Source organism: Lepus europaeus, chromosome 5 (assembly GCF_033115175.1).
Source record: "Lepus europaeus isolate LE1 chromosome 5, mLepTim1.pri, whole genome shotgun sequence".
Lineage (NCBI taxonomy): Eukaryota > Metazoa > Chordata > Mammalia > Lagomorpha > Leporidae > Lepus > Lepus europaeus.
This window is the reverse complement of record NC_084831.1, coordinates 51,405,022-51,422,561: the sequence shown is the minus strand read 5'-3', so window position 1 is coordinate 51,422,561 and position 17,540 is coordinate 51,405,022. Positions and strand designations below refer to the sequence as shown.

Sequence of the window (17,540 nt, the reverse complement as noted above, 5' to 3'; positions counted from 1 at the left end):
AATGGCTGCAATGGCCAGAGCTGGGCCAATCTGAAACCTGGAACCAGGAGCTTCTTCCGGGTCTCCCACATGGGTTCAGAGACGCAAGCACTTGGGCCATCTTCCACTGCTTTCCCAGGTCATAAGCAGAGAGCTGGGCCAGAAGTGGAGCAGCCAGGGCATGAATTGGTGCCTATATAGGAGGCCAGCACCACATTTGTGGGCTTAGCTTACTATGCCACAATGCCAGCCCCAAGAGAGAGAGCTGCCTATTCAATCTGAATTTGGTCTGACTTCTCTCTATGCTCTTTGGGTCATCATGTAGTTCTCCTTCCACATGCATTCCACCATTAGAGTCCAAACAAATGGGGCGTCCAAATCTCAGACTGCATACCTGCAAACTAAGCCACAATATACCTTATTCTCTCCGAAGCTGCTCCTCCCAGGGATTTTAGTTAAAGGACGAAAAAACTGACCAAGGCATTACCTTTGACATCTCCTTGAGGTAAGCATCAATAAAGTCTCTTGTTTCAGCAGGATTCCAATCTTTCTTGTGGTTTTCAAGCATACGAGAGACAAATAATTCCAATTTTTTCCAGTTGCTGAAGAGAGTTTGGTGAGATCCAGGAAGGAATTTCATAATCCATGGAAAGACATTGTAGAGCTGATTGAGAAAAACAAACCAATCATGGAGACAACATAGTGCCACTTTGTACTTTTTAATACCACAGATGCAATCTTCTCTGTCGATATCTTTTATTTGCTTACGCTCAAGCCTTGGAACCATCCATGACTCCTCTTTTCTCCTCATTCAGCTCCTCATCTCTCTAGCAAAGCACATCAGCCTTCCATTCAAAATATTGCGGGTTTTCAAAACACTCATGGAGAATGTATGTCAAGAAAAAACTGCACAGAGGTCAAAATATTTTTGTGGCAACATAATAAATTCATACTAACTAGTTATAACAGAATCTTGCTTGAGGCGCTAAGATTAAGAAATTAGTTTGAACATATCCCCTTTCAGAACAACATTGATCCTGCTAAAATTTGAGCAAGAACAAAAATCTAGTTGGTAGTGACACTTGGGTGGTGGAATGGCAAAATCATTGGTGTTTTGTGAAGTTTAGGGGGACAATGCTCCAAAGAAATCATCAGTTTACAATTAGGTAACTCATTTTAAATAAGGATAAGCCAATGTTGAAGATGAAGTCTGTACTGGGAGACTATCCATGTCTATTTGACTAGAAAAATTAATTTTGTTCAGGCCATAACAGATGAGGACCAATGATTAAGAGCAGAAACCAGAGCAAACAGCACAAAACATCTCAACTGGTTCTGCTTTCATAGCTTTGACTGAAAAATTAAACTTGACCAAACTTTTTCCTCAATGAATGTTCACACTATTGCTCCCAGATTATCTGCAGGAAAGAGCAGATGGAAACTTTTAAGAAGTAGGATCAAGATCCCGAGGCATTTCTTTGAAGAACTGTAACAGAGATGAAAACAAAACTTTACCAGTATGATCCTGAAGACAAAGCACAATCAAAGCAATGGCTATGAAGAAGTGGAAGTGGTTCAGTCAAAGCAAAAGTCAACAGGTCAAGAGCAAAGGTCATGCCCCAAGCATCCTGTCTGTTGACTTTCTGGATCATTATGATAACATCTAGAGAAAGTTACCTAAAGCATTAGCAGAGAAATGCTAGGAGGGCTTCCCCAGAGAGTCCTTCTCCACATGACAATGGTCCTGCTCATTTGTCTCACCAAACATGGGCAGGCAATTTTGCAAGTTTTAAAGGGAAGTCATTAAGCATCCACCTACAGTATTGGAAGGAGAGCTGGAACTTAAACTCAGGAACTTTGATATTGGATCCAAGTACCACCAAGCTAAAACCCAGTACCAAAAACTAATTTTAAAACTTTGTACTTCAATACTGGAAGAGCCAGTATTGAAGTACAATGTGTTAAGCTGCTGCCTGCAATGCCAGCATTCTATATCAGAGGGCTGGTTCAAGTAGTGGCTACTGTATTTCTGATCCAGCTTCCTGTTAATGTGCCTGGAAAGGCAGTAACTTGGGCCCCTGTCACCCATGTGAGAGACCAGGATGGAGTTCGTGGTTCCTGGCTTTGGCCTGGCCCAAGCCTGATCATTTAAGCCATTGGGGGAGTGAACCAGCAGATGGAAGATCTCTCTCTCTCTCTCTCCCCCTCTCCCTCTTCTCTCTCCCTCTCTCTCTTTCTACTTTTCTTCTCTTGGTTACTTTGCCTTTCAAATATGTAAATAAATCTTTTATTTTAAAGTCTGCATTTTAGCATCAATAAACAAAAAGGAAGAACCTATCTGTGTCTGACATTAGCCTCAATACTCTTAACCAGAATATGGAAAGATAACTTCCTTACCTGGCACTGCATCGAAGCTTCCAAATACATGACTTCATCGAATAACTTCAACAGTTCCTGAAACTGACCATCGTGGTACTCAAAGCGCTCCCCAAAGGTGATAGAGCAAATGATGTTGGAAACTGCATTGTTGATCTTGAAGTGAGCATCAAAAGGCTGTCCTAGAGGTGGAGGAAGGAAGAGACGTACCCTTCAGATTAGCTCATTTCTGTTTTCTACTGGGAGTCTTTTTTGTATGACATAAGACATACTTGACACAGAACTATAAGACTTGGGTCACAGCACACTACACATGTGCCACACACAGTAAGTACTCAGTCAGTACCTAGAACATCAAACTGAAGACCAATGTTTACATTCAGTAATGGGTTTAATGATCATCTCTGTGTGCTTAATTCTAGAACTTGAGGGAAGGGCTCTATCTTTGGTGCCTGACACAGTGCTGGGCACAGGACCTCATTTAGATACTTCATAAGTATCTGTTCAGTGAATTTATGGGTTACAATGTCTGCATCCATCCTAGGCAATGCTCACCATTCTCCTTTTCCATTGCCTCAGTGAGGTGTCGGGCTTCCTCCTGAATGCGTTCCTCTAAGCTCTTCTTTCCTAAACCAAAGTTCCTTAGTGTCATCAGGGCAAATCTTCTCTGCTCCTTCCATAGCTGGCCATTGGACATGATCAATCCTGGGAACAAGAAGCCAATATTATGGTATTCTGATTTTATGAAGTAAATATCTGACAAGTAATATAGGGATGTTTATCTGACTGATGAAAGGAGGGACATTAAGGCACTTGAAAACTATTCAGAGAAATAATCTTAAAGTAATGAGCTCTATAGCTAACATTACCTACTTGTGTGCAATGTCAGGTACTTTAGTACTTTTTATGCACTATGTAATTTAGTACTCATGGAAACTGTATCAGGTAGGTACAATTATCCTACCCATTGCACTGATACAGAAACTGAGGAACATGATAACGGATAAAGTAAACTTTCCTAGGTCACACAGTTAATAAACAACTAACCAGGTGCTCAAATTCAAGTGTGGCTGATTCCAAAGTACATGGTTGAATTATGAGTTATATAAGTATAGTTACATATTTATATTATACTAAATATCAGGAGTGCATCATGGAGGAGACAAAGTCCATAATCCTAAGAAGTCAAAGAAATGGTTTACAGGAGAGGTAGTCACACTGCTATTCCTCAAAAGGTAAAGGAGTGACTCAAGGGAGTAAGAAGAGAATGTTCTATCAGAAAGAACAGCATAGGCAAAGGGGAGAAAAAAGACTTGGGGTGATCTTCAGACCACCATTTGTTTCATATCACAAGCAATGCCAAATGCCTTTCCATTTCTTTACTTCCATAGCACCCCTCAGCTCTTGATTTCTAACATTTTATTACAGGATAGTTTAAATTTACCAAACAAAAAGAATGAGGTATACAGAGTTTCCATATACCTCGCACTCCATTTCCCCTACTAATGTCTCACATTAGGATCTTTGTCACAATTAATGAACCACACCCAGCTTTCCCTAATTTTTAAATCCAAACTCTTTTTATCCCTCCCACCCTTCCCAGCCTCTAGTAATCAACATTCTGTGTTTAGATTGAGATTTTGGTTTTTTAAATATTAGCTCCTACATGTAAGGGAGAACATTCAGTGTTTGTCTTTCAGGGTCTGGATTATTTAACTCAACATGATATCCTCCAGTTTTGTCCATTTTTCTACAAATGACACAATCTCATTCTTTTCTATAGCTGAATGGCATTCCATTGTGTTTATATACCATATTTTCTTTACCCATTCATGTGTTCATGAATATTTTGGTTGATTCCATATTTTGGCTATTGTGAACAGTGCTTCTATAAATATGGTGGAACAGGCACCTCTTTGATACATTGTGTTTATGTCTTTTGGTATATATCCAGTAGTGGGACTGCTGGAACATATCACAAGTCTATTTTTAATTTTTAAAGAAATCTCCATACTATTTTCCACAGTGATTTAATTAGTATACATTCCCACCAACAGTGTTTAAGAGGTGCACTTTCTCCACATCCTTGCCAAAACTTGTTACTCTCTTTTTTATAACAGTGTATCTGAAAAGGGTAAGTTGGGTATCTCAATACGGTTTTGATTTTAATTTCCCCAATGTAGAGTGATATTGAGCATTGTTTCATGTATTTGTTGGCAATTCATGTTTTTTCTTTTGAGAACTGTCTATTCAGGTCATTTGTCTGCTTCTTACCTCTCACCCTCTACAAAAATCAACTCAAGATGGATAAAAGACCTCAGTGAAAGATCAGAAACCATGAAACTGCTAAAACAAAATGTAAAGGAAATATTTCAAGACATTGGTGTCAGTGATAACTTCTAAAATAAGAACCCAAAAGTACAGGCAAATAAAGCAAAACCAGGCAAATATAACAATATCTAACTTAGAACCTTCTGCACAGCCAATAGAGTGAAAAGGCATCTAAAAGAATGAGATAAATTATTTGCAAGTTATTTAACTAACCAAGAATTCTTATCCAGACTATATGAACAACTCAGAACACGTGAGCTCTTTCAATACATGGTTTTGGTGTCCACAATCCCAATGAAATGGATTCCTCGTCATCAAAGTCATTGCTCTGCCTCCACCCCATGTTATTTGGCCTTTCAGAAGCACAAATCACTTCTTTCTTGAAATATCCCTTCCAGCAGTTCTTGAGACATCATACTCTACAGATTTCCTTCCTAATTCTCTGCCAGAAACTTTCTATAGCTTTTTCTGGTTCATCTCTACTATAACATCTTGAAAAGGTAGAATTCTTCAAGATTAGGTATAAAGTCTCTTCTCTTCTCACTCCGCACTCCATTCTTGGGAAATGTCATCTCAGCTGAAAATTTGAACTAGCATCTATCAATAGTCATCACTGGGGCCGGCACCGGGGCTCACTTGGTTAATGCTCTGCCTGTGGCGCCAACATCCCATGTGGGCTCCGGGTTCTAGTCCTGGTTACTCCTCTTCTAGTCCAGCTCTCTGCTGTGGCCCAGGAAGGCAGTGGAGGATGGCCGAAGTGCTTGGGCCCTGCACCCACATGGGAGACCAGGAGGAAGCACCTGGCTCCCAGCTTCAGATCAGGGTAGCTCTGGCCGTAGCGGCCATTTGGGAGTGAGCCAACAGAAGGAAGACATTTCTCTCTGTCTCTCTCTCTCACTAACTCTATCTGTCAAATAAAAAAAAAGAGTCATCACCACCCATTTATGTCCCCAAACTTCAAACAAATATATACATACACCAACTGCTTGACTTTGCTGATGTATAGGTATTTCTTTTCTAATTTTTTTAAGATCCATTTCATTCATTTGAAAGGCAAAGCCACAAGAGGAAGATGAGGAGAAAGCAAGAGAGAGAGAGAGAGAGAGAGCTTCCATTATCTTTTTTTTTATACATATATCAAAACACCTTTATGGAAACTTTACTTCAATTGTACATAGGTATCTTTAAAAACAAAAAGCCCCCCCCAACTGTAAACCTAGAAAACTTCAAGCACTGGGACCCTTCGCTGAAAAGTCAACTTCTTCGAAGATAAAAGGAACAGGACTCAAATTATCAGAGCTGTGTGGGGAATCTTGATTATATCTATTATCTTGTTCACTCCTCAAAAGACTAACAGCAGAGCTGGGCCAGACTGAGTCCAGGAGCCAGGAGTTTCCTCCCAGCCTCCCACACATGTGCAGTGGCCCAAGGACTTACGCCATCTTTAACTGCTTTCCCAGGCCATCACCAGGGAGCTGGATCAGAAGTGGGGCAGCTGGGGCTCAAACTGACATCCATATGGGATGATGACGCTGCAGGTGGCAGCTCCACCCAATATGCCACAGTACCAGCCCCTCTCTATACAGTTTTACAATTAATTAATTAATCTTTATTTGTTTGGAAGAGGGCAAAAGAGATCAGAGAGAGATCTTCTACCTGCTGGTCTACCCCTCAGCTACTTGTAACAGCTGAGGATGGGCCAGGCCAAAGCCAGAAGCCAGGAACCTCATCTGAGTTTCCACATGGGTTTGACAGAGACCTGAGTACTTTAGCCTTTGCCTGCTGCTTTCCCAGATGCATTAGCAGGCAACTGGATTGAAAGTGCAAAAGAATGGGTCTCTAACTGACACTGTAAAATAGAATGTGGGCATCCCAAATTGTGGCATAATCCATCATGCCACAGCACCTGCCGCCCTACTCACTGTTACATCACTCATGCCTGGCACTGTGCTTCACAGTGAATGGATGCGGTATTAATTGATGAACTGTTTCAGAGAGGAAGTGGTAAGCATCTAAACATGCTGCTTTGATAGAGTAATAGATTTGAGATTTTCACTTTGATTTTTAAGTCTTTATTTAATGCTAATTTTTAGTATTCAAGCCAATCTGTTCTAATATGGACAGGAAGGCTTGACCCTTTCTGGCATGGCCATAATGGTAGTGAATAAGGAACCAGAACCAGGAGGAGGCACAGCAGGAGGAAGCAGATCCACATCCATTGTCCTAAGGAAAGAGGTTTGGAATGAGAAAACAAGAAAGACAAAGGCATTGCCTGCTCCTCTGCTGCAACTAAGTTATATGGTGATTTCATCATCAAAGCGTCCTGAGAGAGTCTGTGCAAAACCTATGGCTCCTACCATCTCGCTCTGATGGCTGACCCTCCAAATCCTCTTCTGAGCTGCTTTCAGTCAGGAAATGTGGGCATCCAACTTCTTTTCACAGCAGAAATTTGCTAAGAAGGCTGATTTCTGAACATTATAGTCACAGAGGCATTTTTAACAGACCATAAGGATATCAAACACCCACCTTACATTGGTCAAAATCTTACCATTTTTCTTGAAGGAACGTTCTCGGATAGGGGGTATGGGGCGGTTCATGAAGTTTTGGTCCATGTGGACAAGGACTTCTTTGATTAAGGGCAATCCACTTACAATGATAATAAACTTGCCACTCAAATCCAGGCAAAAGAGGTTCCCATATTTCTTCACAAACTGAAAAATAGTTACACAGTCACAGTTAAATGTGCTCATGGCTGTATCCAGAAATAGATGGAGTGTGAGAGTGGCTGAAGGGCTCATAACAAGGGGAGTTAGTGTACGTGTGCCTCCGTGTGCACCTGGCTGAGTCTGATGGGAAGGATTCTACCTCCTTTTCTCCTCCTCTCAGCTAAACTCAGATTCAATTCACTTTAAGATTGGAAGTTCCATTATAACACATTTCATTCCTACATTCAATCAATATGAATAGAGTGTACATCCACCACCTGTTCCTAGGACAAGGCACGAAGAGGTAACTGTCAGAAAATAAACAAGATGTTTAGCTTTAAGTAGCCTTGAGTCTAGTAAAGGCAGAGAATACAGCATGTCTGACCTGCCTAGGAGCTGAGACATGATTCATATCAGCCTGGTGTAGAAAGTGTGGGCTTCTTAGTAAACCATAATTTCTGTTTGAGTAGAAGACAGTGTCCCATTCCTCAACATGGGCTAGTGAATATAAAGTGCACTATAGCGCAGGGTCAGGTATGGAGAAAAGCATTCGAGTTCTGAGTTATATGAAATTCTGGCTCAGTAGTTCACTAGGTGTGGGCTTTTAGAATGTTGCTTCACATTTTGAGACTCAGCTCCCTGACTATAAAAGGGAGAAAATTATTTCTCCCTTGAAGGGTTCTGTGAGAAAGAAAGAAAGTGATGATATGAAAGGTACTTTGTTTTCTGGTTCCAGGCACACAGCCACCCAGCAAGTCTCCAGGGGATGAATGAGCTCTGTGTACAAACAGATGTGGATGCTTGCTGGTAGCAACACAGGCCAAGAGCACACTGAGGAGCCGGAGGAAGACGCTCATGGTCACAGCCAGCCATGTTCATGGGGTGCTCAGTGAATCTCTTTTCGTGTTTTATCTCATTCATCTCACAATCCCTCTGTAGTTGTAAGGACATTCTTGTCTTTCAGAAAAGCAAAATGGTTACAACTGAAGTTCTGTAGTCAAGGTGACAAAGCTATTGGGCAGTTGAGGGAATCTGCCAGGTATTAGGTAAGACCAGAGGACAAAGACGTGAGCCTGCGATGGCTCCAGGGCCTCAGTGTTTAGTGGGAATGAGAGGTAGAAGTGAGCGAGGGAGTTTGGGGAAGAGGGTGAATATGTCCATGCAAGGACATGGCACGGCTGTGCCAGTAAGTGCAAATATTGGTTGAATACTGATAGTATATGGTCACTCATCAAAGTTCTTCCCAACTTGCCTTTTGTCTGCCCAGGCTGTGTCTAGCTGTAGGCACTAATATGAAACAGGAGGGTTCCATTCTTCCAGGTGTCTGTGGTCCCTCTCTCCCATCTCCACCCCCATGCACTCACAGATTACTATGTCACTCTGAGTCCCAGTCCTATAGTCCCGCCCTTACTCAATCAAAGCATACATAATGGATTCAGTCTCATCCTATCACCATGCTCCCAGATTAAAGATCAAGCCTGAACTGAATACTTCCTCTGTCCTTCTGGCCCAGAGTTTCCCATTAAATATTCATTTCTAGTATGGTATGTCCCTGTCTTGCTACAAAGGGCAGAGCCAAGTTTTAATCTCAAGCCAGTTTGCCTCTAAAGTACAAGTATTGCTTCCAAGAAATGGCAGTAATGGGTCCATACAAATCAAGCGAATTCTTTGATTTCATCTTGTTGAATGCCTTGGTGAACTTTTTGGGCTTTACAAGAAGGATTTCTGGACTAATTTCAAATATTCAATACAGAAGTTTTTGGAACAGCTGAAAATCTCAGTTAAAATGAATTTTAGCATTCTGTCTCTACCAGCCCTCTATGTATTTTTCTAGTTCAACAGAATTGGATCAAGACTTTACGGTGTCATCATTGTATAAACATGGCTAAGTCAAATAACCTCCCAGTATTGATTATGGTGATATCTAACAATGCTTAAATGAACCTCATCACTGTGCCAATAAGTTTACAAAGAGTAAATGATCCAGAGAGGAACTGAGAGCTCTTTGTAAGGCACAATACACTTTTCAGTGTGCGTTTTTAAACAAGAAGAAAAACAGAGAATAAGGGAACGAAAAGGAAATAAGAATAAAACGGTTCATAAAGCTAAGACAGGGTTAACATCAGAAATGAAAATAGAAAGACAAAAGGGTTGAAAGAGAAGCTATAAAAAGGCAAACAAAAGCAACAGGAAGCAGAAAATTTAATATTAGGAATAAAAACTGCAAATGCAGGTGCAGGCAATTGGCCTAATCGTTAAGACACTGCTAGGGACACCCACATCCCTTATCACATGTCTGGGTTTGAGTCTCAGCTCTGCTCCCAATTCCAGCTTCCTGCTAATCCACATTCTAGGACCTAGCAGGTGATGGTTTAAGTAGCTGGGTCTCTGCCACCCATGTGGTAGACTGGATTGAGTTTCCAGCTACTGGCTTTGACCTGGCTCGACCTAAGCTGTTGTGGGCAATAAGAATCAACCAATAGATGAGAGATCTCGCACTCCTTCACTTTCTCTCTTTCTCTCCCCCTCAAATAAATAAAATAAAATTAGGGGCCAGCGCTATGGCTTAGCAGGTAAAGCTGCCGCTTGCAGTGCAATCATCTCATATGGGCAAAGGTTCGAGTCACGGCTGCTCCAGTTCCTATCCAGCTCTCTGCTGTGGCCTGGGAAAGCAGTAAAAGGACAGTAGAAAGCAGTAGAAGTCCTTGGGCCCCTGCACCCATGTGGGAGTCTTGGAAGAAGCTCCTGGCTCCTGGCTTCAGATTGGCACAGCTCCAGCCATTGTGGCCAACTGGGGAGTGAACCAATGGATAGAAGATCTCTCTTTCTCACTCTGCCTCTCCTTCTCTCTCTCTGTAACTTTGACTTCCAAATAAATAAATAAATCTTAAAAAATAAAATTAAAAAATATTCCAAATGTAACATTTAGCATTAAAAATAAGATGGGAAAAATAAGATGGACAAAATAAATGTTTATTATAAAGATAAATTAGAAGTGAGTTTAATGAAACAAGAGGTTAAATCACGATGATCAAGAGATATTGCCAGCGCCGCGGCTCACTAGGCTAATCCTCTGCCTTGTGGCGCCGGCACACTGGGTTCTAGTCCCGGTCAGGGGCCGGATTCTGTCCAGGTTGCCCCTCTTCCAGGCCAGCTCTCTACTGTGGCCAGGGAGTGCAGTGGAGGATGGCCCAAGTGCTTGGGCCCTTCACCCCATGGGAGACCAGGAGAAGCACCTGGCTCCTGCCATCGGATCAGCGCGGTGCGCTGGCCACAGCGGCCATTGGAGGGTGAACCAATGGCAAAGGAAGACCTTTCTCTCTGTCTCTCTCTCTCTCACTATCCACTCTGCCTGTAAAAAAAAAAAAAAAAAAAAAAAAAAAAAAAAAAAGCGAGAGAGAGAGAGAGAGATTGACAGAAGAGTTAGCACTGCAAGTAAATAAATAAATTTTTTTAAAAAGTTGAGAGTGATTCTATTTATTCTGAATTCTTAAATCTAAGAACCCATAGAATGAAGACAGAAAGAGAAGGTAAAGAAAGACTGTACCATTCACATCACCACCAGCAGCAGGGAGGTCTGTTTCCTGGCTTCCCCACACTGAGCTGTGTCTGGGTGACTCATCACCCGCACAGAAAAGGTGCATGCTTCTGTATCCCCTGAGGTCTAACATCTTCTCCTCAATCTGTATTTGCATTTTTATTTTTATTTTTATTATTTATTTTTGACAGGCACAGTGGATAGTGAGAGAGAGAGACAGAGAGAAAGGTCTTCCTTTTTGCCGTTGGTTCACCCTCCAATGGCCTCTGCGGCCGGCGCATCTCGATGATCCAAAGCCAGGAGCCAGGTGCTTCTCCTGGTCTCCCATGCGGGTGCAGGGCCCAAGGACTTGGGCCATCCTCCACTGCCTTCCTGGGCCATAGCAGAGAGCTGGCCTGGAAGGGGGGCAACCGGGATAGAATCCGGTGCCCCGACCGGGACTAGAACCCGGTGTGCCAGCGCCGCAAGGCGGAGGATTAGCCTGTTAAACCACAGCGCAGGCCATGTATTTGCATTTTAAAATATCACTTGTTTCTGTACTTCAAACATTTCTGTATTGGGGTGTTCAGTTTTTATTATTCATACATAGAATCTCTAATAAAAAACTGCAAATGAAATTTTATTTTCACTACATGCAAATCAGGAAAAATATATACCAAGGTCCTGTAGAGGTATTGCTTGGTTTGTGTGTGAATGTGAGGGTGTGAGTGTATGTGTGCAAGTATGTTGATGGCAGGTCACACACAAGGAGAAGTAAGATTTTCTTTCTTGCTCTCACTCCATCTCTCTATCTCACTGTCTTGTTAATCTGTATCATAAATTGTTGTCCCAATGTGCATTTGTTACTTTTATAGTTAAAAAGCATTTCCATCCAATTAGAGAGTCTTCATTTTTTCTGAGTTATAAAATCTTTGAAAACCTGGTGTGTGTCATGGATCTGCTCTCTGGTAAAACCCTGTACACATGAATACATATAACTGTGTATGGTCTAAGAATAATGGTCTCACAGTTGGCTGTTGTGCGATGCTAATTTCTGAGAACAGTCTGCAGTAGTCAAATTCAAGTTCAATTCAAAAAGGTTTTATAGGTTCTCAAGAGTTGCTAGCCATCTTCTGGCATTGTTATGATCCACATAGAGGCAATACAAACAGCAGTGGGGGTATGCTGTTTTCCTAGTGTCAAAGTCCCTTTAGAGAGGCCAGCTGTGCAGTAAAACAATTGTAATGTGTAGCATAAGATGACATATGCCATACTGTTGGTAAAAAGTAAAGGAGCTATGGTAAGAGAGGTGAATTTCCACTGCAGATACCAGTGAAAAACTTCTAGGAGGAAATGTTAATTGAGTCAGATCTTAAATGATGGTCAGGGTGCCAGCAGAAGATACGTCATAAAAAAGGCCAGGGAATTTTAGGTTGCAGATACAGCATATGCAGGTGCACAGGCAGGAAAATGTGGCTGTTTGGGGATAGGAGTGCTACAATCTGGCCAGAGTATAGGGCACATTAGTTAAAGAGCACTGACCATGTGGTAGGTATGTCAAGGCTAGGTGCTAGGAGATTCAACAACTGCTTCACTTCAAGAAGCTCACAGTCAGCCATCGCTGTGGTTCATTTGGCTAATCCTCCACCTGTGGTGCCAGCACCCCAGGGTCTAGTCCTGGTTGGGGTGCCAGGTAGTAGTCCCGGTTGCTCCTGTCTGCTGTGCTCCGGGAGGGCAGTGGAGGATGGTCCAAGTGCTTGGGCTCCTAGGCATGGGAGACCAGTAGGAAGCACCCGGTTCCTGGATTCGGATCGGCCAGTGCCAGGCATAGTGACCCTTAGGGGAGTGCACCAACAGAAAGAAGACCTTTCTCTCTGTCTCTCTCTCACTGTCTGTAACTCTACCTGTCAAAAAAAAAAAAAAAACAAAAACAAAAACAAAAACTCATGATCAACAACCAGATAACATACAGATCAATAATCAACCCTTATGATGACCATCCTGTACAGCAAACTCCCTAATGAGGACAGTTAGGAGCCCCAGGAAGACCAGCAGCTGGCACAGGCTCTTGGAAAATGTATCTCCCAGTGGACAAGCACAATGCCAGGCAAAGTTGGCAAGGTAATGCGGGCCAGGCTGAGAAGAGTCTTAATGCCAGCCACTTGTTTGATTTGCATTCAGAGGTCTGAAGATACGTGAGGATGCAGAGGTGATAGAAGTGAGTGCTTAAGAAACTGGATATTGGAGGCACAAGTTCTGCTTCGTATTTTCTGTTATTTTTGGCAAAACAGTTAAATTTTCTGTGTCTTATTTCCTAGATCTATAAAATGAGGCATGTTCCTAGTTATCAACTTGAGGATTGTTGTGACAAGGAATCATAATACTAAAACTAGATATAAAATTATTTCTACTGATAGTTCAGTGAGTATATTTTACAAAGAGCGCACTACAGTTGAGTGTTGTGGTGCAGCAGGTTTAGCCGCCGCTTGCAAAGCCCCATCCCACATCAGAGTGCTGGTTAGAGTACTGGCTCCTCCCCTACTGATCCAGCTTCCTGCTAACGCATCCCAGAAGGCAAAAGAAGACGAGTCACGTGCTTGGACCCTGACACCCACGTGGGAGACCAGATGGAGTTCTGGGCTCCGGGCTTAAGCTTAGCCCACCCCTGGATGTTGGAGGCATTTGGGGGGAGTGAAATAGTGGGTGAAAGTTAATCTCTCTCTCTCTCTCTCCCCTTCTCTCTTTCTCTCCCCACCATTCTTTCCTCCCTTTCTCTCTGTGTCTCTCTGCTGTTCAAGTAGATGAAAATAATTTTTTAAAATGTTTGCAAAAAGAAAGAAGACTGTAGTAATGATATCAACAAAGGAATGGAGGGGCAGAGGCCATAGTGGGTTCACAGAGCGCATCAGTACCAGGTCAGATAAATGAAGCCTGGCATACCACTGGCTTTCCCTGAATTTGCTGTATAAGTTTTTGAAGAAAGGAGAGGAGAAGAAAATACAGAAGTAAGTTTCAACTATGTCCTGGGAATTCTGGCATTCATTTTATATTCATTAATATATTTCAGTCTTATCATAATCTTATAAAATATTCCTAGTTTTCAGAAAAAAAGAGGCATGGAGATTCATCACATAGCTAGTGAGTGGGCATAAAATCTGGGCTCTCTTGGGCCCTGCACCCCATGGGAGACCAGGAGAAGCACCTGGCTCCTGCCATCGGATCAGCGCGGTGCGCCGGCCGCAGCGCGCTACGGCGGCGGCCATTGGAGGGTGAACCAACGGCAAAAGGAAGACCTTTCTCTCTGTCTCTGTCTCTCACTGTCCACTCTGCCTGTCAAAAAAAAAAAAAAATTAAAAAAAAAAAAGAAAAAAAATCTGGGCTCTATCCAACACATTCTGTAGGACTTATTCTCTACTGAAAAGCTGAAGATATTCTCCTTCTCTTGCTACTGGCGACGTGACCTCCTAATCACATTTTCCAGACTCTAGATGTGGCCAGTGGGATGTAAGCAGTGGTTATGTGTGCATCTCCTGCGTCACATCCTTCAGTGGAGCTACCTTCCTTCCCCCTTCCCATGGGCCACACATACATGACAGTGCTGGTGGATGATCAGAACAAGAGATACTGAGGGGCAACCGGGACAGAATCCGGCGCCCCGACCGGGACTAGAACCTGGTGTGCCGGCGCCGCTAGGCGGAGGATTAGCCTGTTGAGCCACGGCGCCGGCATAAGAGATACTAATTAAAAATGAGTTAATAAACAACTATCTACCAGAATGTTCAGGAAATACTAATTAAAAATGAGTTGATAAACAACTATCTACCAGATGTTCAGGAAAATAAAATGACCAAAGTACAGAGGATATAAAGGTCATTTCACCACGAAGATATGACAATCTTAGATATATACTATTCACAAAAACAGAATTTCCAAATACATAAAGGAAACACTACCAAAACTGAAGGGAGAAATGGAGAAACACAAGTGCAGCTGGAGGTGTCAACATGTCTCTATGAGCAACTGATAGATTCTGCAGAAATGAAGCTGGAAGTTAAGAGCTGACCACCATTGCCCAATAAGATCTGATTGATGTGTATAGAACACGACACTCTCCAACAGTGGAATACACATTGTTCAGTATGCATGGCATATTTATCACGGTAGACTACACCTTGCCTCATTACATAGACCTCACGCTTTAAAAGAATTGAAATCATACAGAGCGCGTTCTCTGAACATAATGAAACCAAACTAGAACTCATTAAGCAAAGGATAAAAGGAAAATGTTCTAATACTTGGAAATTAAACACATTCCTTAAACAAGGGCACAGGTTTAGGAGCCCAGCTTTAACATTCTGTGACTAACGTGCCACTTAGTGTTGCCAGTTTGGTGTCTCTCCTGTAGAATGATAAAACCTTGCCCATGTGTTCTTGGGTACACAGGCACGTGTTTATTATTTTTAAAATTTTAATTATTTAATTTCATATTATTTGAAAGGTAAAGAGATAGAGGAGAGATGGTTCACACCTCAAATGCCTGCAACAGTCAGGACTGGATGAGGCTGAAGCCAGGGGCCTGGAATTTCATTTGCATCTCCCATGCTGGTGTCAGAGACCCAGATACCTGAGCCATCACCTGCTGCTTCCTGGGGTGTGCATCAGCAGAAAGGTGAGGATCCCGGTCTTGAATGGGCACTCTGATAGGGTAGGTGCCTGTCTCAAGCCATGTCTCCTTGGCTGTGCCTAGTGCCTGCTCCATGGCCATGTTCAAAGCACTCTGGGCATGCGTGGGGAAAAGGAAATGAGTGTTTGTTGTGAACTATAAGCCATGTTAATGATGGACATTTTATTTAATCGTCATGACCACTTGTCACAGCGCTGTTTCTCAGCAGTTCCCTGCGCTGAGTGGCAAGGACATCAGCTGAGGATTTTTGAGAAGGTGATGTCTGGGGTAACTGTAAAGAACTCAGGGTTATCAGGTGAGGCAGCCTGAGGAGGGCATGACTAGAGAGGGGTTAAGTGTCCCCCGTGAGGGACTGAGAACATTTAAGCAGAGGAAGGACCTCTCTAAGTCATCACACCAGTGAGGGCTCTGCAGAGTGGCCGGGGCAGGCGGAAGGTGAGGGGCTCAGGGCGGTGGTGGGAGGCAGCCAGGTGAGATGAGGGTTCAGGTACTGGTGTCACCATTGCACATAGAAGAGAAGGCAAGTACAGCATTTTTTTTTTAAAGGAAAATAATACAAAGGTTGATAAGATAATCATGGTATAAAAGAGATGTCCCAATAATGTTTAACAAGGTAATACAAAAGTAAATGAGTGAGGAACATAACGTGCCTCTAGCACAGCTAAACAGTCAAACTTCCTAACAGCCCAGCCCTAGAAACCATGGATGGGGTCAGGCCAAGGGACAGGTGAAGAAACCGCAGCTGTGGAAGCAGAGTTACCAGGTTGCCAACACTGGCGAAGGAGCCTCAGGACCTCCCGCCCCCGGCCCCCGGAATGTCCCTCATCTTGCAGAGCAGAGGCTGGGAAATGACCAGCCGGACACCATCGCCCGCTCCTACCTCCTGAAGCTGCAGGTGCGACTTCTTCAAGTCCAAAGTAAAGAGGTTGCCCACGAAAGGCAGGCGCCAGGGCCCGGGCGGGTAGTTCTTGGGACGTCGCGTTTTGAGGAAGTGGGCAAAGAGCAGAAAGGCGACGGCCCCCAGCAGCAGAGTCTTGGGATGGAGCCCTGCCCAGAGGGCGGCCGCTAGAGAGCCCAGCGCTGCGACCATGGCTCTGGCGTCCTGTCACTTTCTGGCCCAGCAAGGAAGGTATCCGCCTGTGCCCCTTTCCGCGCTCTGGGTCCCGCTCCAAGCTCTCCGGCCACGCCCCTTCCCGCCACGCCCCTCCCTCGACGTTTTCACTCGCGTCGCCTGCCAGGCCGGTTTGGCCCCCGCCCGCGCAGCGCCGCTCCAGCGCCCGCCCCCTCGCAGAACCCCGCCCCACCCAGCGCCCCGCCCCCAGCAGCTCTGGAGGATTTTCCAGGCGCCAGATTCCTGGGAAGTGCGCTCTGATCCTGGAAAAGACTAAGAGCTAGAACGCAGGGCTTCCTCGGGTGCAGTTGGGCTCTTGGGTTACCTGAAGCATGTGTTTTTCGGTCACCATCTCAGTGACCATCACCGTGCGCGGCAAAGGGAAAGGACAGCACCGAGTATTTCCGGGGCTTTTCTGTGTGCCAGGCAGCACTGCCGCCGCTTTATGTGTTATTTCCTTTTGCCAAAGTTGTGCAAGAGATGCTCTGCGCAGTGCCATCACGCTGTTGAGGAGACAGGCCAGGTACTAAGTGCGTGGTCTGAAACAGAGCCTCTAACACCCTATATTTGAAAGTGTTTTGAGGATTAAAAAGCATTATTTCATCAACACTTCCAGCACTAGCTTCCTCCATGACAGGTGCTCAATTAGCATTTGTTAAGGAAATCTCTTACTCCCCATCTTTCCATCCTGTCATTATAGAAAACCCCAAAAGTGGTTGCGTTGTTGCATAACCCCCCAAACTGGGTCATCTCGCCCTCTGTGCAGCATGTCAATTAATACTGACACAGAAGTGGTGGAAGAAAGTAGGAGTTTGTTTTGCAATGCACAGAACAAGG

The 17,540-nt window shown here is 43.7% G+C and overlaps 1 protein-coding gene across 2 annotated transcripts in view; it reads right to left on the bottom strand.

Annotated features, from left to right (window-relative positions):
- LOC133759828 (cytochrome P450 2J1-like) overlaps positions 1 to 17,111 on the bottom strand; it is a 44,750-nt gene extending 27,639 nt beyond the window's left edge. Inside the window, exons 1-5 of one of the 2 annotated variants that reach the window (XM_062191434.1) lie at positions 17,029 to 17,111; positions 7,235 to 7,397; positions 2,911 to 3,060; positions 2,377 to 2,537; positions 467 to 643 (exon numbers count right to left, since the gene is read on the bottom strand). In XM_062191434.1, the coding sequence (XP_062047418.1) occupies positions 467 to 643; positions 2,377 to 2,537; positions 2,911 to 3,060; positions 7,235 to 7,397; positions 17,029 to 17,067 (690 nt within the window). In that variant the 5' untranslated portion in view covers positions 17,068 to 17,111. Of the gene's footprint in view, positions 1 to 466; positions 644 to 2,376; positions 2,538 to 2,910; positions 3,061 to 7,234; positions 7,398 to 16,472; positions 16,781 to 17,028 lie in introns of those variants that run through there. The other variant, XM_062191433.1, reaches the window with a different exon arrangement.
- Positions 17,112 to 17,540: the final 429 nt, after the last annotated feature.